The 22,328-nt window shown below is 41.4% G+C and overlaps 1 protein-coding gene and 1 long non-coding RNA gene across 8 annotated transcripts in view; one reads left to right on the forward strand and one right to left on the reverse strand.

The window, feature by feature from the left end:
* Positions 1-6,819, forward strand: part of TNIK (TRAF2 and NCK interacting kinase) — a 389,309-nt gene extending 382,490 nt beyond the window's left edge. For all 7 annotated transcript variants that reach the window (XM_070466423.1, XM_070466420.1, XM_070466421.1 and 4 more), the window contains 4 exons: positions 1,548-1,697; positions 3,487-3,646; positions 3,895-4,034; positions 6,209-6,819. In XM_070466423.1, the coding sequence (XP_070322524.1) occupies positions 1,548-1,697; positions 3,487-3,646; positions 3,895-4,034; positions 6,209-6,292 (534 nt within the window). In that variant the 3' untranslated portion in view covers positions 6,293-6,819. The remainder of the gene's footprint in view (positions 1-1,547; positions 1,698-3,486; positions 3,647-3,894; positions 4,035-6,208) is intronic.
* A 2,981-nt stretch (positions 6,820-9,800) lies between these two features.
* On the reverse strand, positions 9,801-21,659 carry LOC110140419 (uncharacterized). The gene is made up of 3 exons (XR_002314732.2): positions 21,362-21,659; positions 20,796-20,874; positions 9,801-16,445 (listed from the first exon to the last, which is right to left on the reverse strand). It is a non-coding gene; the product is annotated as an uncharacterized lncRNA (long non-coding RNA).
* Positions 21,660-22,328: the final 669 nt, after the last annotated feature.

Consider the following 22,328-nt stretch of genomic DNA (forward strand, 5'->3'; position numbering starts at 1 on the left):
CCAGAAGGACCAGGACTTACAGGCAGTCTGATGTTTTCAGAGATACACAGCCTCCCCATAGCCCGTGTTAATTTATCTTCTGTCCATTCTTTCTCTCTGCCCATGTCTCTCTCTTTACATCTCCTTGGCTCTCACTTTGCTCCCTACCTTTACAATGCTCATCTTTCTTTGACCCTTTACGTGTTATTTCTTGCCACCTAAGCCATGTGAGGGCAGAAGCTGCCCTGGGAACATTATGAGCCCCTCTTCAGGGCTGAAGCACCCCAGTTCTGTCTTATTCTCTTAGCAGCACAAGGAGTTCGTTTGTGATGAGCTCAGGAAGGTGGGTTCATCGATGGAAATGGGCACCCCTCCATAACCCCACGTTTATGGGGAAGAATTTTGGGGCTGCATTGGGTTAGTAATAACACTTGGGATGACTCCTGAAAGCTACAGTGGTGCTGCTGTTCTGCCAAAGTCTCTCTTTGCAAAAGCTTTTCAATCAAGACCCGTTCCAGTTCTGAAGTTACTGCCATCAGCTTACAAGCCAAAGTGCAGAACTGATGGCAGAATGCTTTGTTCAGCAAACCGTGGGCAGCCTGGAAGGAGGGATGAGCAAAGACAAGGACTTGAATAGGAAAAGTCTGGAGCTGGCAGGAGGTTGAGCCCTCCTATGGGACGAGGACATTTGGCTCAAAACCTCCCATACGTGAAAATGATGTTAGTAAAAAAGGAAGGAGGAGTCTGTTAAGCGGCCAAGGCACTTGTGGTTTCACAGATTCTCTCCCAGATTTCCAGGCCAGTACAGGTAGAGTGGGGTTGAAATAATGGCAGAGGAAAAAGAGGGGAGACTGAACAGTTACCTGGGGCTTAGACTCCAGAGTCTCACACACAGAACTTTGATAGATGTGGCTGGAACTCTTTGTTTTTTGTCTAGGTAAACTCAGCTAGCCAATGTAAGCCACAAGTATTGAGCTGTACCACCTCAACCTTCTCTCTCTGTTGGTCAAACCCAAGCCTCAGATCTCCACATTAAGTTTAGAGAAGGTGCCCGTCTGATGGGCACTCACTCACCCAGGACAGTCAGAACCAGAGCAGGCATGATAACTCAGAACAGGCTTATTTAGCACAGAACTGGCCCCAGCTGCCCGCCTCCCAGGCTGTCCCTAAACAAGTAATAGCCATGCATGGGCCTGGCTGTCACTCAGAAAGGAAAGGGGCCAGGGAGGTGACCGGACCTTCTTGGGGAAAAGGCCAGATATAAACATGAAAGAACAGCAGTACCGAGGCACCATATGTTTAATATATGATAACACTGTCAAAATTGACAACTGCAAGCCAACTTCTCTTCCCTGGAGGACAAGGGATAGAGCAAGGGGCACAAATGGATGCTAGACTCTTCCTCCTAGAGCCAGAATATGACTAGCTCTAAAACTGAAAGAAAGATTTCCTAGCTTTTCGATTTAAGAAAAGTCAGACGTGAACTCCCACAGGAAATAGCTAAAGGAAAAAATTTGTTAACATAATGTCTTTGCATGATGTGGACTCTCACTGGGTGATGTTTAAAGTCTTTTGCAGATCTCCAGCACAAGCCACTGCTTGTTGATCTCACGGTAGAAGAAGGTCAAAGATTAAAGGTTATTTTTGGTTCACACACTGGTTTCCATGTAATTGATGTTGATTCAGGAAACTCTTATGATATCTACATACCATCTCATGTAAGTTCTCAAAAGCAGACTTTAAAGACTCTCTGTTCGACAATCTGCGTGTAGAGATTTGTTTTTGTACATTTGTAGTGAAAGTCATGCTAACTTTTACTAATCAGTAAAGCAGATAGACTTTTAGCCTTCACCAAATAGATTATACTTTTCATACATAAAACATGTAAATTTAACCAATTTTTACAGCTGCTTGAAACTGAGTAACATGTAATAGCAATTATTTGCCATTTACTGGACATGTTGTTTCCTTGGATTTTATATTAAAATACATATGATGTTTTCATTCAAGGGCACAAATTCTATTTTTTAAACCAAGAGTATAATAAATGAGCTTCTATTTTTACTTTGGGAAGGAGATTGGTTCATTTTATGTGGAAGAAGGCCAGTGGTCCTTTTTCTGCTCTTGTTCCTCTCTTCAAGTGGAAGACAATGTCACGTGGTAAAATCAGACACCCCCAAGCACATACTCTGGCTCTAGCATGTATTCATTTTGCAATAATGGACACATTGGGCAGCCTCTTCAGCCCTCAGCTTTCACATCTGTAAAATGGGCTAAGAGGACCTATCACATAGAGTTATCATCTGCATTAAATGAGGTGATGCATCTAAAGAACACAGCACAGGGTCCTGCAATTTGCAGTATTAATATTACTATCCTGACACATTGCCTAAAACATGACTTTTTAAAGGAAATGCTGCCCATGGTTTCACGTAGTAGGAGAAGTGCAGTGTAAATTGTGTCTCCCATATGTAATAGTCCAAGGCTAACATACAGTAGAAACTAGTCATCAACAAAGTCTGAGATTCAGTCTGTTGCTGTTTGGTATTTTAAAGAGTTTAAAGACTTTACTCCACAGAAGCACAACAATTGAAAAAAGTTATTTTAGTGCATGGCATACGCACATCATTTGTTACCACATTGCAGCTTTTTCTCATGTGTGTGTACATGCACACGGGACTCGCAACCTATGCTCTTTTATGAGGGGACCAAGCTATCCCCATGATTGTCCTCCAACCCCTCGGTCATGTCCACCCTGCACCTACTGGACGGCCATGACATTCTCCACCAGGGGGTCACAGCAATCCCATGTCTGTCTTCATGCAAGTCAGTCTACGCTTATTTGAATAGTATGCTTCTTTTTAATGAATGGTAATTAAAAATTTTTTTCTCAACAAGCCATTAATTTGGATTATTCTTTTATTTAGTCACCCAGATAAACAATCTGTTTGGAATTTTCATAGCCTATTCTGGTCCCAACTTTTGGCCCCATATAGGCTGTTTCTAGCATATTCAACTGGTTTGCATTTTTCCTCATCTTTTTTAAAAGTAGACAAAAAAACATGAGATTTTTTTCAATGTTCATGAGAATGTGCTCAAATCCCAATTTTACCACCACATGCTAGGACAGCTTTGGTCAAGTTACATAACCTGTCTGAGATGCAGTCACTTCCCCTGTGGACAGAAATACCTACTGTGTGGAGCTTTTCTAAGGCCCAGAAGTTACGTATGTAAAGAGCCCGTGCTTGGCACAGAGCAGGTGTTCCAATGTTGTAGTTGTTGCTCTTAGGAACAGGTAAATTGGATTCTTGACTTCATCCCTAAGTTTGTATTTCCCAGGGTATCTGGCAGGTCAGTGGTTAAATTAAGCAAAGCAAAACATCAGTCTCTAGAGTGCAAATGGAAAAGAGAAATGAAAGAACTTTTTTTTCAATTCTTAGAAGTTAATAGTTAAGATACCGTCTTATTTTGAAAAAGAATAATGCCTGGCCTTTCTTTGTCTTCTAGATTCAGGGCAATATCACTCCTCATGCCATTGTCATCTTGCCTAAGACAGATGGAATGGAAATGCTTGTTTGCTATGAGGATGAGGGGGTGTATGTAAACACCTACGGCCGGATAACTAAGGATGTGGTGCTCCAATGGGGAGAAATGCCCACGTCTGTGGGTAGGTTAACCATTCCTTATCTCCTTCAGCAGTTACACCCCCCAAATGAAACGAAAGTCAAGAAATGTGAAACAACCATTTGATTCCACAAAAAAAAAAAAAAAAAGTCTGTGAATAACACTTGTAAGACTTGCTTTGTCTGTTTATCTCAAGTCGTTTGTCATTTTTGTGGTTAAGATGTGAACAGATGCTGTGAGTTATTGCCCATCTAATGTTTTTAATGCAGTTTTGGAAATTCCTTTTGACAGCCTACATTCATTCCAATCAGATAATGGGCTGGGGCGAGAAAGCTATTGAGATCCGGTCAGTGGAAACAGGACATTTGGATGGAGTATTTATGCATAAGCGAGCTCAAAGGTTAAAGTTTCTATGTGAAAGAAATGATAAGGTAAATCCGTTTCAACATTTGCATTAGTGTTTGCATTTTAAGAGACCACCAGGTACCTGTGAAACCTTCATTTTCCTTTATACTGATTTGAATCACATCTGTGTTAAACAATCAATATTATCTTGAAATGGCATTATTTGGTTTGACTCATGTGAACCCTCAAAATATACTATTCACACATCAAAAAAAGACATGGAAACATCTAAAAATTTCTTGTAAACTCTTAGTAACTCATGTGGCCTGCAGGCCTTAAGATGACTCAGCAAATACCCCAAATTCTCCTAAGCACTTAGAAGAGTTGGCCCATCATTAATCATTTCACAGAGGGTCAACCTCATACTCCACTTTTAGACTTTTCACAGAATCACTATTGGGGCATAACCCATCACATTATATTCAACGTTAAATGTAAAACATGTGACATGTAGAAATATAAAGTTTTTTGAGAAGTGTCCCCCATTCCTTAAGGAATGCACAATCACAAACTCAACTAGTGCCATGTTCTGTGTCATTCCAGCCATGTTTCTTCTGAAGTATCATAGGGGGACTGTTTTCCAGTGAAATTGGCGGTGTTCGTCTGGCATGAACAGTCGCCCAGAAGGGTATTCTTCCCCCTTGCCCTCCCTGTAGACTCACCCAGAGTTCTCACTAGCTAAGCTATACTGTATTTGTGAATTCATCCTTTGTGACTATGGTCAATTTAGAAACGCTGTCCCCCAAATCAGCCAACGTAAACATTTATAGAAAAGACTGTGATGGGTTGAACAGACCTATGTCTCTTGGCTCTCTCCCATTCCCTGGAAGCCGGGCTGGTCTTAGTATGATTCTGGAGCTGCCAATTAATCTGACGCGGTGTGGTCTGGGTGGACAACAGCTGGAGGTGGCAAGAATGGTTTCCAGGGCCTCATCAGAATATGCCAGAAAACAGACCTGACCCCAAGTAAAATTCCAGCCCCCACCTAGTCTCTGGGGATCATAAGGCCAGGACTGATCTAGGCACGGACCCCCAAACTCTAGTGCATTGAGGACCCTTAGAAGCCTTATTGCAAGCCCTGTCCACACCCTCAGGAAGAGGCTGAGACCACACCAGTGTCAGGGACCTGAGGTTTAGAGGCAGGGCAGACAGAACCTGGAGAGCAGCAGCCCCTTCCTCCCCTGGTTGTGTTTCCGCAGTCCCTCTGTGCTTCCCCATTGTGACCCACTGACCCCACAGTAGCTTTACTAATAGATGTAGCATTAGCTGAATGACACCCATTTCCACCGAGCTTCCTAAGAAGTTGTTGGGAGAGACAGCAATGTTCTTCTAAAGAAGTTGTGGAAATGAAGTAGCAGAGACTTTACACTAGTGACAAAGTAAATGCCTTGGACCAAAGTGTGGTGTCGGCTGATTCTTAAAGGACTCGGCCAAAGCACGTAATATTCTTTTCCTAGGCAGCGGTTCATGGATGTTCGGCTCAGGCAAGCAGTACCCCAAATCTTGCTCCCTTCTCTGAGTTGTTTGATAAAATGATTTAGCAGACCCAGACCTAATGGACTGTGGTTCTCCTTATGAATGCCATGATCTCCTTCAGCCTAGGATACGCCTTCATCATCACATCAGCAGAGAAGCCAAGTGTTAACTCTTGAAATGCCAAAGTGAATAGGCACTAAACACCTTATCCTATCTGACTAGAGCCACTTATTTTTGTTTTTATTTTAAAAATTGAAAAATGAGGCTGTGTAGTAATCAGTAGGCCCCAAATTCCCTCTTGACTTTCATTCCCAAAGTCTGCCCTCTTGTCAATAGGGGAGAGGTGAGGGGAGCCCCTGTGACTTTCCAGAAATTAACAAAGGACCTGTTGTGTTCTTGACCAGAAAGCCAGCATATTATCCTAGCAAGAAACTTCCTTATAAAAAGTGAGCACCCAAAGAGTTGTTGCAAATCAAGAGGTAGTCCCTTCTGGGTCCCTGAAGGCCAACACCATGATAAGTAATAGTAACCTTATAGGAATAAAGGCAGAAATGCCTACAGAGGATACAGTGTGTTAAAAGATGCCTTAAAAACACCAGCCATTGAGTCTTAACAGCTGACACATGGCAAGGATAGGACATGTGAGAGAAAAATGGATGGACGGTTGAAGAAAAGAGGGAGAGAAACCATGCAGTTGAACTAACTTCTTTTTAATTTCAAACAGGTATTTTTTGCATCCGTGCGATCTGGAGGAAGTAGCCAAGTGTTTTTCATGACCCTCAACAGAAATTCCATGATGAACTGGTAACAGAAGAGCACTTGGCACTTATCTTCATGGCGTTATTTCTAATTTAAAAGAACATAACTCATGTGGACTTATTGCCAGTCTAGAGGCAGAATCAGAAGGCTTGGTTGAACATACTGCTTTCCCCTTTTCCTCTCCCTCCACCCATCCCGATACAGTCCATCTTTCAATGTTGCAGCCTGGTTGAGAAGGAGAGAAAAAGGTGGCAGGAATTTCCAGGAGATCCCCAAGAATGCTGCGTTGTCTATGGACAGAGATGGACCATGTGCCCTTCGGAGTTAGGGATAGAAACAAATATTGTGTGCTCTTATGATTAAGCTGTGTTACGGTGGATTTTTGAGTTTTGTTTTGTTTTTTACCTTTTTTTTTTCTTTACCCCCTTACTTTGTAAGAATGGGGAGAGAATGCATACTGAGAAAGTGTCTGTTTTTAATTCTGTCTGCCTGCTAGCTTTAAGTAAATGATATGTTGTTAAGATCTCCAACTTCAAATGGTGAGAGACAGCACAATAAATGTACCTTATCTCTTTACACTGAAGGCCATAACTACACAGTGGGGTAATTTTAGAACTCTTTTACCTTCACCAACCCAAGAGGTTGCTTTTTGATAGCAACTGCTAATGAATTTTTAAAAGAGAAGAAAAATACTAGTATTCCCCTCTTTTGGGAAATAGATTTTAAATGGCTAAACTACTAGCCTTAGACTAATAAAATCAACTACCATTTTTGTGAGTCTGGCAGGCCCTATTTTATAGGGCCCTGTACAGAACAGAGTGTGTTGCATGGGATAGTAGTGCCATTGGCTGCAGTGAATGAGGGACTCTGTATACAACGTTGCCTCAATGCTTACTGCAACAGATCAGGACAAAAGATGGGATGACAGAGGGGGTCAGATGGAAAGAGCTTCTGGAAACAAGCTAAAAATGTATATATATATATACACACACACACATTTTTTTTTTCAAATGCACAAAACTTCCCAGCTAGGAAGTCACTCTGTTTGGGCTTCGTTAGGAGTTAAGACCTTGTTCTTTCTGGGAATTGGAGAATCGGTGACATCCAGGCTCTAGTTACTCCCAGCTTCCTCCTGAGGGTGCCACTGTCTCAAGATGAAAACTGTGACTGAAAAAATAATAATAATAAATGTTTCTGAGCTGCCTGTGTTCTCTCTGGGTTGGTGAGAGAAGGGACTAGACTACTAAGCCTGCCTGGGATCCAGCAGGCATCATTGGTTCAGATTTTATAGAACTTGAAAGCAAGGCTTTGGCCGAAATTCTGAGACCCTAATCATTTTACCTTCCTCCAAATTACCCAATATCCGGTAAACAACGTTTGTGCAGAGATATGTATGTATTTCGTTCAGGTTGACTTGTGTCCTTACAAACTCTTCCGCAGATGATTTGAACTTTTGCGTGACTGTCTGGGGTTTTTTTTCCCAAAGCTCCGAGCATGGCCGCCGTGGTATCAAGGTGTTGCAAAACAGTATCTGTGTCGCGCTTCCTGTTTTAACCTACCTCGTTTCGTTTGTTTCGTTTCGCTGTTCATCACAGCAGTGTTATCTCCAGGAGACATATAGAGAGCTCAACTGGCAATCTCAGCTGTCTTTCACATTCTTAAAACAAAACAGTAGTTGACCAAATTGTTCTTGAAAATTGGAAAAAAAAAAAAAAATCCAACAGCAACAAAACTAACGTGGCTTGTTTCTGGAGAAAACAATTACTATAAACAGATCCAAAACCAAAAACATCTATGAGCCTACTGATTTTGCCTAAATACATGAGCAGCTGATGTACTATTAATGAGAACGAAATACACATTAGGAAAACAGCACCATTTCAATCTGGTGGCCTGGGCAAGGGGGGGACACGGAAGGGGAAATACTCTAGTTTTTGAAGTGGCTGATTCTGCCCCTCCTGTAAAGGTGGTTGTCATTTGCATTTATTTTAAGCAGGTAACACACAAATGGAATTGAGGATTATCTTCAGGCGATCACCAAGATGTCCTCATTGTGGTCCCTTTAGCGCTCAAAAGCAATGAAATCCTCCCGTTCTCATTTTTACTGCTAAGGTTCTGCTGCTGAGCAAATTCCATGCCACAAATTCAGCAATAACGTTTGAGATTGAATAGCAACTACTGTAATTGGATGCTGACATGGACAAGACACATTGATTTGGGTCTCATCCCCGCATGTGATTGCCACCAGCTCTTTATATTGCTGCTGTGGTATTTTGAACCAGAAGCTTCTTTAAATTATGTTGCAAACTGATCTTTGTTTTATGTTTTGTTTCGTTTTGATTTCTAAGTGATAAGTTCGAAACACACAGCTTTAACTGATTTTTTTATTGTGGGATTTGGGGTACAGTAAAGAAATAAAAGGGAATCATTGTGTTTAAACATAAGGTAGTTTGTGAATGTATTTTTTAAAATCTAGATTCATTGAAACAAAAAAATCATAAGAAAACAATATTAATGCAGTCTTGTTTACAGTCTGTACAGTGACATAACATAGAACATGAGCTTTTCTGGTGCCAAGAAAAATAAAACACAGACGTTAACCATCAAGCCATGCTTTTTATATTTTTGTACAAATATTTTACACAGAGTACAAGGCAAAACCAAATTTAAAACGGCCCCCCACAAATCTGTGCTCCTTAAAAGATTTCTAAAGAATTCCTTGAAGCTTCTATCTCCAAAAATACATTTTCCTCCATAAGGACAGGCCCTAGCCCTGAAATACTGGAGGCCTAGGTCATGCAGAGTATTTCAGAATAACTGTTCTTGTGGCTCATAACAACTACCAACATTTCAGTTTGCTTTCTTTTTTTTTTTGGCAGAAACAAGGGGGTGGTTGTACTTTTCATCCCTGTTAATATCATCTTAAAAATAAAATGAGCCAGTTTTAGAGATAAAATCCCCTATAAGAAACACTAAAACTGAAACTAGATTCAAAGCTTAAAAAGTTTTTATTAAGATTTGTATGCAAAGAGAAATGGAGCCCTCCCTCCCCCAAAGTTTCACTAGATCATTTCATTCCCTGCTACTCAGTATTGATGATCATGCAGTAAAATCCACTGTGGCTGCTTACACCACCATTGTGGGCCAGCGTCTGTCAGGTGATTGTCATTGCTGGGTGCTAGTCTGGGACGTGAGCAAGGATTCCTTCATGCAGGGCGTGGTGGGAGCAGATGACCTACAAGATCCTTTAAGATGGGGAGAGTTCTCCCCATTCCAGTTACATTCAGATCGTTGTCCTGCACACAAGATAAGGGAAGATATTTTGCACTAAGTGCCACACAAAATCTAACGACTATTTAGATAGAGCTCATTTTTCTTGAAGACTTTCGCACAGAGCCTCAAGAAGACCAACAGCTATTTCAACAGTGTAGATTAAGGTACAGATGACATCCCATGAGGCCACTCAAACAGGTACTCCATTTTTCTCACGCTTTAACATTGCTTTCTAAGACATACTTCTTACATACATCACATCAAGTACACCTTTTTTAAAAGCCTCTTCATTCCTGGTTGTCAAGACCTACTAACAGTTTTCTGTCTGCTTTTGTGACTTATTGGTAAGTGGTGTCTCTGGTCCTTCCTCTGCAGTAGATTAGAAAGATGTAAAAAATTCAGGCCGGAGCCATTTGGGTTTTGTCCATTGCCCAGACAAGGAAGCAGCTGAAGTCTAACCTCACATTCCATAAGCTAAAAAAAAAAAAAAAATGTTTTCCCTACTAGTATGTGTCCTAGTTCCCGTCACTGTATTCTTGAAATGTTGAAGAGCTCTTTGTGTTAACAATGTGTGTTGTCTTTGAAAGTCTGCTTGAACAGGCATCACCTTCATTCATGCTGATTGCTTTAAGGTACAAGATGTGCCACATTAAGAAAGAGCATGCAGTTATTGGTCAAAATTTTTTAAACTTCTGGAGGAAAATAGGAGGATATCTGCAACATGCTGATGGCAATTCTGAATGACTCTGCCATGCTCCCACGATTCTCTGTTCTAACCATCTCAACAGTTTCTGTGAATTATTAGTCACTTTTTCGTTCATTCGTCTTAACCTTAAATCTAAACAAATCAAAAAAATAACAAACAAACCCAAAACTGACCTACCTGAGACTATATAGTTACAACATAAAATCCAGAAATCTAAATTTGATTTTATTTACCTGTTAATATTTCTCATAAATACCATTACATTTTGGCCTTGATCAGGATCGCAATATCAAAAATCTTAAAATGTTCTGTCCTTGATGAGTCTCAAAATGGATATAACCTGATCTTCTTTCAGAAGCCCCAGCAAAAAAGAAAACCTCTTGAGAATTTGCAAGTTCAAAACTGACCATTGAGGGACTTCCCTGGTGGTCTAGTGGTTGAGACTCTGCGCTTCCACTGCAGGGGGTACAGGTTCGATCTCTGGTCAGGGAACAAAGATCCCTTACCCTACATGGCACAGCTGAAAAGAAACTGATCATTTACACATGTCCACCAAACATTTTCTAGTATTTTTTTTATTTCCAAACTGTATCACTGGAATTTGGGAGATTTTTTCCATAGATACTTAGGATATTAAAAAATGTGCATAATATTAAATAGTATGAGACCATAACTCTGCTTTGAAAATTATTCTAAGGCTGTCATTCCAGAAAATGCCAGAATGCACCAAAATAAAAATCTTCATAAAAGCATTTTTAAAACAAAAATCTCTGAATAAGTTTTGAGATATTCTAAATTCACATCAAAATCTTGGACTCTGTGTCCATGATACCAAACATTTGGAGGAAGACTAGAAACTAGAAATGTCCTAAAGTTTCCAGATTTTTTGGGTTTGTATAGATATCTTCAAACAAACTCAGTTCCTTGCGTGATAGAGTTTGGTTTTGATAGTTGGTTTTTATCATGCCAAATTGGACTGCACATATGGGGCTGGAGGAAAGGTAAGTTTTCATTTCTAGCAATGGATCATTGCTCGTCCATAGCAAACATCCATGCCCCAGTTGTCTCTTCCTCGTATTTCTCCCTCTGGGGTTAGTGTTAAGGAATAGTAATTTTGTATTACGGTTTATTTAAAAACCTCAGACATCACCCTGAATCAGAATTTCAAATGTTAGGTGACAGCAAAAACTAAATCTATAGCAGGGGGAAAAAAAAGGATGACAGCTTAGATGAAGTTTCAAATTGGATGTTGTGAAACTGTTTTTGTGCATTTCGCTGTCTTTTTTTTTTTTTTTTTTTACAATGTTAACATAACTGTAGAAATGCCAAATTTATACTATTGGAAGGGGAAACTATCATTTTGCTATGCCTAAGGGTGTTTATGCTGTTTAAATCTCCAGTTTTCTAAAGTGTTTTAAATTGTCAAAAATATGCTGAAACTGGATCATTCTCACCTGTGTGGGGGTATAAAGAAAGAAAACCTTGGCATATTTTCTTGTCTGAACCTTTTGGTTACTTTCAAGTATATTTTCCCCTGCATTTACAAAGCCTTCAGTTACTGTTGTCTAAGGTTGTTCTAAGCAGTAGTTAGAAATGATTTGGTAGGTTCTAAGCCTACCTTTCCTTGACTGTGACTGCCACACCCTGGAATATACTATTTTATGTTATCTCTATCAAAATGTGAATAAAAAACTATTGATAGTAGTAGGACGCCTACTTGTTCTTCATTACCATTCCCAAACTATTATCCCTTCTTCCTCCCGAACACTGGAATGCTTTGAAGCTCTTGCCGTTAGCCTATGAAATCTCCAGTTATCTTCAGCCACTCCCCTTCGGTGTTTCAGTATCTTGGCTCTTAGCCCCTTCTCACCGTCTCTAACACCACCCTCGATTACTTCTTGTGATTTCAGTAACCACTTAGACAACCCTCTAAATACCCTGGCTTCTCAGTTTCCTGATCTTGACCAGTTAAACTTAACGATTACCAATTACCTTACCACCTCCTAAGCTGGTAGCAGTCAATTCTCATTTGCTCTGGGTGAACCATCATCACCAAATAAAGGTAACCACCCCCAAAGTCCCCCCACCCCCGGTTCTGCATCACCAGCTTTACCCATTCTATTGGAGAGTTTCACTACGTTCATGCTGCAATCTCTTGTGTTATAAACACCCTCAGCCCCATTATCCTTCTTAATTACCATCTTATCTTCTCCCCTTCACACACAAGAAAACCTCAGATCAGGCTTTTATCCCCACCACAAGCAGCTCTTGCTGAGGGCACCAGTTACATTCATGATGCAGTAGCCAGGTCTCTAACTTCATGCTTCTTGATTTACCTTCAGTCTTTAACACAGGCTTAACACTCCTTCCTCTTTGAAGAAGTTTCTTGGCTTGGGGACACCCCACATGCTCTTTCACCCCTCTAGCCATTCCTTCTGGGTCTCCTTTGCTGAATTCCTAGAGTGCCCAGCACTGGATATCCTCTCTCTTAAGTGATTCCTTCCAGTCTTGGGGCTTGAAAAACCAGCTATATAGAGACAGTACTTGTATTTTTATTGCCAGCTCTAACCTCTTTTCTGAAAACCAGATTTATACATCTAACTATTTACTTGACATCCTCATTGGATGTGCAATTGACATCTCAAATTCAACATGTTTAAAACCAAACTGATTTGCACCCCACCTACCAATCTACTCCCATTACAGTATTCAGTTCAGTTCAGTCGCTCAATTGTGTCTAACTCTTATGTGACGCCATGGACTGCAGCACGCCAGGCTTCCCTGTCCATCACCAACTCCCGGAGTTTACTCAAACTCATGTCCATCGAGTCGGTGATGCCATCCAACCGTCTCATCCTCTGTTACCCCTCCTTCTCCCGCCTTCAATCTTCCCCAGCATTACAGTATTCTCTGTCCATAAATGGCAATTTTGCTCCTCCAGACCAGAAAATATTCTAGTTTGCCTTTTTTTGGCTGTGCTGGGTCTTAGCTGCTGCCCAAGGGCTTCCTCCAGTTGAGGCAAGTGGGAGCTACTTTCTGCACTAAGGTGACGTCTCTCGTTGTGGAGGATGGGCTCTAGGTATGCCAGCTCCGGTAGTTCCAACACTCGGGCTCAGTAGTTGGGCACACAGACTTGGTTGCTCCATGACATGTGGGATCTTTCCAGACCAGGGATAGAACCTGTGTGCCCCGCATTGGCAGGCAGATTCTTAACCATGAGACCACCAGGGAAGTCCAAGGTGACACTTTTAAAACATCCACTATTATACAGGTTATGCCGCTTTTCTGCTCAAGTGCTCAAGGTCTTCCCGTCTTAGAACATCAGTGTCCTTACCGTGCTCTATAAGGCCCTCATAAATCTGACCCACACTTTGCTCCATCCCCAACCACCACTACCACTTCTCTGACTTCATCTACCTTTTCCCTAGTTCACTTGCTCAGCCACACTGCCCTCCTTGCTTTACCCAGGAAACACTCAAAGCATGTGCCTTTCTCGAGGTCTTTGCCCTGGCTGTCTCCTCTATCTAGAAAGCCCTCCATTCATGTATCTGTACAATGTGCTCACCCCTCCCTTTGGGTCTCTGCACAAATATTCCTGTCCTATCAGAGACCTATGTATGATAATTCCCAGTTCCCCATTTAGTCTCTGCTTTATTGCCTTTCATAGAGCTTAGCAACATCTAATTTGCTCACTGGCCTATCTCCTATACTTAACAAGAATGCCTGGCAAATAGTAATCAGTAAGTATTTAATGGATGAAAAAATTAATGAAAATAAATAATAACAGTTTTGGAATTCTATTAAGGTATATAAGACCGTTTTCATCTCAATATCAAAACAAAAATCTGTGTCCAAATTCTATATTATAAAAGCATAGGTCTGCTTTCATGTAGAAAATGAAACACTCAATGGATTTTCTTTCCTGGGAGGCTACTGTGGATGGAAAGCACCTGGCTAATAATCATGGGTGTACTTTTTGGCTCCATGAATCATCTTAACAGGTCAAGTGTTGAAGCCCTGCAGGGCTGAAAGAGAGCTTGCCACATAGAACCTTGAGAAAATTAGTATTTCATGATTCTTCCCTTTATACAGATAATGATCCATTTTAAGCTACTTACTGGCCTTGGAATAAGTGCAGAGCTGCTAGAAGTGGGAAGAGGATTCTGAATTTTGTTTTTTAGTCTAAATGTTTAAACATGATAACAACAATTTTTTTTTTTTTTTAACGAGAAATAAACAACATTAAAGGTATCTCCTGCCAAATGCAGCTTCAAGAATGCCTAATGGAAGCCTAATGACATTTCGGTTTTATCATTCTTCCAAGTGACAATAGTTATGAGGCTTCCCTGGGCGACCTGTAACATCTGTATATATTCAGCTCCATTGAATATTGCTGCATGAAGTTTTGTTGTAGGAAATTGACACATGCCTTCTGATGAATCTTTGTTTCACTCAGTCTTGTAAAGGGCACACTTGTAGTTTCAATTTGTTCAACCATGTATTTTCCTGCTCACTTAATAAAAGAAATATTAAAAAAATAAAAGAAGATAATGAAGTGATATAATATAAAGCAATATAACAGTAAAAGAATTGTTTTATTTATTACTTTTCATGTCTTTTCACAAATCTGTTGAGATGCAGGATAATGTGTAATTCATGTTAAATAGCAAGGGTGATGGTCTTAATCAACCTTTTCCAGTACTAAAGCCATTTTTGGATTCCAAAAATGCTGTAGATTCTTGGAGTCCTTTACAGAGATAGAAAGTATTGGTTTCTGTTATAGATGAAGAATGTGAAACAGGTGCTAAGTAATGCCTGAGGTATCAACCATTGCAGGTGGTCTAAGCATCACAAATTGCAGTTGTAAAAGACACCATAAATGACGCTAAAATAAGTTCTCAACAATTTATGTGACAATATTTTAGAGTGTTGGCTTTCTTTAAAATTGAAAAGTATCAGCTCGAATATGTGTTTTTATATTTCTGTAAGCAACTAAGTTCCTGTTCCATGACAATAACAATTTTAAAAGGGTCACCTCCAGCCAAAAAATAGTCATTTTTGATTCCAAAGTTCAAAGTTACTTTACCAGATGATGTCAGGACGACATGGAGTGGCATTATGGTCTGACAGAATGTTCTAGCCCTACGCCCATGCTGCAGGATCTCAGGTTATCCTGTATTACTAAACTCATTTTGTAAAAGAGATGCCAGTTAAGATTGAGGAATTTAGGACTAGGAGGCATCACTGGAGCAGAAAGAAATAGTATAGCCTTCAGGACAATCTGATGCTTTCCCCTCATCTCATCCTTCCTCCTCACTAGGACAGCCATTCATAATAGGAGGCCCATCAATCTAACAGGGCAAAGTTAACACCAGTCCAAGGCAAAGGACAACAGAGTGACTTTTCCATAAAGCTCACTCAAAGACAGTCTTGTTTGCAGGTGGCGTGCTCTCGTATAATGAAGAAGATGTATTTGAGAGTCTGTTAATAATATGTATACATTCATTTCATTGAATGTTCTAGTTTGGTAAAGTTAATAATTGGCAGCCTTTTTGTTGGCCCCACAAGATTTGGGGTAGCATAGGGAACACTTTAGTTTTGTTTTTGAAATTTCCCTGCTTAGTGGAAATTTTTTTAATGCAGTAATAATTGTTCTTTCTTGTTGTTTAGTCACTAAGTCATGTCTGACTCTTTGTGACCCCATGGACTCTAACCTGCCAGGCTCCTCTGTCCATGGGATTCCCCAGGAAGAATACTGGAGTGGGTTGTCATACCTTCTTCCTCCAAGGGATCTTCCTGACCCAGGGATCGAACCTGCATCTTCTGCTTGGCAGTCAAATTCTTTACCACTGACCCACCAGGGAAGCTCTAGAGAACTTATAAAAGCCCGGATAATATTTTTTTTAGTATTGAAATATACTTCCCATCTCAAAAATTGATGGGATAAATATAGAAGGGGAAGAAAGAGGGAGGAGAATCACCCAGCATCAGGCTCCAAACAGATGGCCCACCTGGTGTCCATATTTAGATTTCTGTTGCTGGCTTTATCCGGGTAGTTGGTGGTTAGTCTTAGGCAGAATTCAAAGCACTTCTACAGGCCAAAGTACCCGCACAGAGTGGACAAAAGCCGCTGCATCAGCTAACTGGATCGCAGTCGCCTTATAAGCCTGAGTTTCTCAATCATTTTAAATACGATGACTTCCCATCATAACCACCTAAGAAGCTGAAAAGCACAAAAAGTTCAGTAACGCTTCTAAATGTAACTGCATTTTATAAGCCACCTCATTTGAAAAACGTCCTTGTACGTGTGAGTCATTTAGTCTATAAACAATGCGAAGTATACACTTGGGTACTGGACCCCTTGTTATAGATCCTTTGGAAAATGTGACTGTTTGCATCTTCCCTAAAGACCTTCATTTGTTTGGCTTGCTTCTGGCTGCGTTCTGCAGCGTGCGGGATCAAACCCTGCCACTGCATTGAGCGTGTGGAGTCTTAACTACTGGTCCACCAGAGAAGTCCCAGAACCTTCTTTTGTATCTTGGTTGTGTTTTATGGCAGTGTTTAATGTGGATATATTAATGGTCATTGGTTCAGTTCATCTTAACAAAGCTGCCTTGTCATCTTCAAGTATCAGAGAACTAAAAAAAAAAAAATATTTTTATTTGTTGCCTGCTTATGGGCTCTGCTCTGCTCTAAGCCACTCAGTCATGTCGGACTCTTTGCAACCCCATGGACTGTAGCCCTACCAGGCTCCTCTGTCCATGGGGATTCTCCAGGAAAGAACACTGGAGTGGGGTGCCATGCCCTCCTCAACCCAGGGATCAAAGCCAGGGCTCCCACATTGCAGGCAGATTCTTTACAGACTGAGCCCCCAGGGAAGTGTATGCCATCTTATTTCTTTTAGAAGTGTTGGAGATAGCCACAATCTGACTTTTGACAAGCCACACACAAACCCACCTATGTAGAGAAAACCCAAGCAATGACTTATTTACCAGCTGCCTGGGACAGAGAAGTCTGGCAGCCTACAGTCCACAGGGTCACAAACAGTCGGACACGACTGAAGCGACTTGGCATGCATGGTACATATGATGTAGCGGGGGGCTTCCTAGGTGGCATTGCTGGTAAAGAACCCACCTGCCAATGCAGGAGACGTAAGAGACACAGGTTCTATCTGTGGGTCGGCAAGATTCCCTGGAAAACAGAATGACTACCCACTCCATTATTCTTGCCTGGAATATTCCATGGACTGAAGAGCCGGGCAGGCTACAGTCCTTGGTTTTGCAAAGAGTCGGACATGACTTAGCATACACACACATTACCTAGCAGCCCTCACGCTGGATGCTGAGGCAGAAAGCTGATGAAGAAATGATCCCTGCCTCCAAGGAGCTGCAGTCTCCTTTTGCTGAAGGGCAGGCGGGGATGGCAAGGGAAGAACACGAACAGTCAGAGACAACACCAAAAGTAGGAGAACCCAGAATTTGCCAGAGGAAGGCAGAGACTGCTCTGGGACTGAAGAGAAAGGGCCTCTGCCTGGAATGTTTATGGAAGGCTTCCAAGAAGAGGTGGCCTTCACCAGATTGTGGGACAGGAAAAAAAAGGGAGCGAGACATTCCATTGAGTGGGAGCAGCTGGAACAAAGGCAGAAAGGAATGAAGAGTATGTGGGCCCTGAAACAGGCAAAGAATTCAGCAGGACTAGATAAAGTGCTGGTGGGGCAGGAAAAACAATCACCTGCCTACTTAGATGGTGAGCATATTCTTTGCACTCCATGCACTAACATAAGCCCCAGGAGTTCAAAATCCTGATTCAGCTCTCTGCCTGGCCTCCGAAGGCAATGTTTGATGAATGAATCATACCATCAGTTAAGAGCATCGTTAATTCTCTGTGTTGGTGGTGGAAACCCATGAGAATGAAACATTCTGGTCATATTATTCCCAGCAATCTTTCACTGGCAGTAAGTCCCCAAATTTCTTCATTGAACCCCAACTTTGAAGCGTGAAGCTGTCCTGGGCCCTACTTGCCTTAACTCGCCTGGTCCTAAGAATCACCCAAGTGCTTGTTACTAAGACAAGCTTCTGGAATACTCCCACCCAGCTGTGAGCAACAGTCTGTGATTTGGGCGCCCGTGGTCTTGAACAACTGTGAACAACAACATCTCATACTTTGAGAAAAGCTCCACTTCTAGAGGTTTCCTTTCTTCCCATTTGAATGATTCAGCATGTTTCCAATGTGTCTAGACACCAAAAGTGTGTCCAAACAACCACCCTTTCTCACGTTGTGCAGGCGTCTTGGTACCATCTTTTGATCCAAGTAGGGATTGGAGAAGACTTACCCCAAAGCTGCTATGACCAGACAAATGGGTCAGGCCACCTAGGCCACCGACCCTGCTCATCTCCCCTGCTGCTCCCCTTCATCACTGGGGCACCCTCCTCCTAACAGCCAGGAGCTTTGCTGCCCACAGGGTCTGAGCCTCCTACTTGGAGACACAACACCAGCATGTGGCCTCGGCTCAGAGGCTTTGCTGAAGACACCGGACGCCTGCCTGCTCTACTACGCAGGACATTTTCTCTTGTTTTCTTGAAGTTAGTCTAATAATACCTTTTACTTTTAAAATATACCCTTTGAAAAGCACATTCTATTGCTTGTGAGTGTGTGTGTGTGTATGTTGCTTTAGTCTTGTCCGATTCTTTTATGATCCCATGGACTGTAGCCCACCACGTGCCTCTGTCCTTGGGATTCTCCAGGCAAGAATACTGGAGTGGGTTGTCATGCCCTTTTCCAGGTGATCTTCCTGACCCAGGCAGATTCTTTACCTTCTGAGCCACCAGGGAAGCTACTTTTGCCTATTTGCCTGTACTTTGCTATTCTTATTTATATGACTTTGAACTTCCTTTCTTTTGTCGTGCTGACCCTCTTTCTGTCTCAGAATTTTAAACCTCCATTTATTTTTACATCCTTTTTATTGTCTCTTAGAATTGGGTTGAGATTAAAAAATTTTATTGCTACTTGCTTAATACTTGTCATTTTATGTCACTGTTGTTTAGTTGCCAAGTCCTGTCTGTCTTTTTTGATTTCTTATGGACTGTAGACTGCCAGCCTCCTCTGTTCATGGAATTCTTCAGGCAAGAATATTGGAGTAGGCAGCCATTTCCTTCTGCAAGGGATCTCCCCTACCAAAGGACAGAACCCGCATTTCCTGCATTAGCAGGCATATTCTTTACAATTGAGCCACCAGGGGAGCCCTGTCTTTTTATACTCAACTTTTAATTTCTCTTACTTAGCTATATATTTTTTGTTCTATTTAACCTCTTCCTTTTATTGGCAACTGTCTTGATCTCTGCTTCTTTGCAACGTAAAATTCTTCTTACTTTGATTTTGCTCCTTCTTTGAATATTTTTATGCTTAAATAATCTCCGTTTACCTTGGGTTATTTGCTTTCAACCCTATCCCTCTTTTTATTTACATTTTATGCTTTAATCTACACTTATAATCTTTCTTTACTCTTAATTCCTTAGTCTCTTTGTTGTTTCATTGGTCTTGACTATTTTTTATATGTTCTAATTATTTTCCTTATACTAAAATGTATAAATTAAAATAAACCAAAATTAAAATATTTTTTCCATCGTATTTAAAAAAATTTCCCTAATTCTAATTTAGAGCTTTCTGCTTAATCCCCTCATTTTGTGAATGGAGTTGCTGAGATGCAAAGAGAAAAGACTTGCTCAAGATCTTAAGGCGGGCAGTGATGGAACCTAAACAAGTAGCTGGCTCTATTGGTGACCAGTCTGGTGCTGGAACCAAACCACTCCAATAACAATGGCTGTGCAAAGAGTACGGGTCCCCTGGTGGCTCAGATTGTAAAGAATCCACTTGCAAAGTCGGAACTTCAGGAGACTCTCGTTCAATCCCTCAGTCAGGAAGATTCCCTGGAGGAGAAAATGGCAACCCACTCCAGAATTCCTGCCTGGAGAATCCCATGGACAGAGGAGCCTGGTGGGCTGCAGTCCATGGGTCGCAAAGAGTCAGACATGACTGAAGCAACTTAGCATGCACACTTGTGCAAAGAGTACCCATTTTCTTTAAAATAAAAAATCCCCAAAAAAATAAAATAAAAAATTCCAGGGACTTTCTTGGAGGTCCAGTGTTAAGACATCATGCTTCCTCTATGGGGCGGGGCGGGGTGGAGGAGGTGGGTTCGATCCCTGGTCGAGGAACTAAGATCCCACATGCCTTGTGGCACAGCCAAAAAAAATAGGAAAATACAACACAATAAAATAAAGAATGCTCATTCAAGAGCATTAGGTTTCCGAGACATTAGAGTCAAGACTGTGATTCAGTGTCACTGATCACCCTGGGAGAAGGTTTTTCTTGACCTTTCACTAAAAGAACATGTGGAAATAATGTGAAAAAGGGAAAGCCAAGAATTGACTTTATTTGTAAAATACACAGAAAAACAGGGTGTGAAGTCAGAACACAAAGTGTAAGCAGAGTGACACTAAGCAAACAGACAACTCCAAGCCTCTGTTTTCTTGTTTCTAAAATAGAATCATCTGGCCATTCCTGCCATACTCACATTTGTGTTATGTTGATCAGATCAGAGCACCGACAGAAAAGCTCTCTGTAAACTTTGGGCCTAGTTGTTCTTAAAATGCCTATAAAATTCAAGAGAAATGTTAGAGGAATACCTATATTATAAAGAACACCACTTTTACTTTTTAAATATTAGAATGTATATTGGTTTATCTAAAAAGGGAAAGAATAAGATGTTGTGCTACTCTCAATACTCCAAATCATATCCTCCCCTTCTTTTTTTACAAATCAGATTAGTTTCTGTTGACTTTTTGTTGTTTGATACACACTTTCCACCCAGTGCTCTTGGGTTTGTAGTCCTGTGTTGTATGCCTGCTTCATTCCTCAAGTTCTGATGGATTTTTAAAAATGAATATAACACTACCTTAATGAAAAATATTTTATAAGAAAGTCTGTCTTTAGACTCAAATTTGATCTTGCCAATCAAGCAATGACTTCTGCAGCAAACTTGTGGTTTCTTCCCTCATCTATTTCTTACTTCTACAGTTCCACCAACGTTCCACTACAATCTTTGTGGAAGTTGACAATGACAGGGAGAACAAGCATTACCTTGCACATCTGGTATTCGAGACGATTTTTTTATTTCATTATCCAATAAACTTCTCAGACAGCAATCTTTCAGGGCCTTGGCGTCTGGGGTGGTTATCTCCGAGGCAGAACTGGCTCTGCAGCGGCAAATTAATGGATTAAAATGCTGAGTGGGTTCTCACTGGTGAGAAATGTGGGAGTAAGAACAATGGATGAGTTAGGTCAGGGGTTACTGATGAGGACAACGGGTCAGGAACATTCTAGACCTGGAGCTGCCTCCCAGTCAGTGCTACAACCACCAGAAATGAACTGGAATAGAATTGTCACTTGGCACACTTAGGTGTGGGAGCACCTGACCATCTATTTCCCCTTTAGTGTGAAGCCATAGGCAAGAAACCCATCCCTTGCTGTGATCTTACATGTGATCTCACATGTTTACTCGGATCTTACATGTCTTGAAAGGACAAAATTGCAAGGAACTTAGAACTTCAGTTCCAAGTTCTAACTTCCCCTCCAAGACCCTCAAGTCCCTAAGTGACTCAGGGTGGCCTGGAGGGCTGCATCAGCAATGGAACAAGAAGTTTCCTAGGACAACATTCTTTCCTGGGTTGCTCCTGGGACCCTGGACACTGTGCTATCTACTACATGGAGACACGGAGGCACTGAGCTTCATTTAAATTTTTTTTTCTTTTCTTTTTTTGGCTGTCCTGGGCCTTCCTTACAGTGCTCAGACTTTCTTTGGTTGTGGCATGCTGGGGCTTCTCGTGATGCTGAGCATTGGTTCTAGAGCAAGTGGGCTCAGCAGGTTGTGGCGCCGAGGCTCCAGAGTGCACACGCCTCTCTAGTTGCAGCATGCAGGCTTTGTTGCTCCTTGGCATGTAGGCTCTTAGCTCTCCAGCCAGGGATCAAACCAGTGTCCTCTGCACCAGAAGGCAGATTCTCAACCACTGGACCACCAAGGAAGACCCTTGAGGCTCAATTTTTGAGG

Source organism: Odocoileus virginianus, chromosome 4 (assembly GCF_023699985.2).
Source record: "Odocoileus virginianus isolate 20LAN1187 ecotype Illinois chromosome 4, Ovbor_1.2, whole genome shotgun sequence".
NCBI classification, from domain to species: Eukaryota; Metazoa; Chordata; class Mammalia; order Artiodactyla; family Cervidae; genus Odocoileus; species Odocoileus virginianus.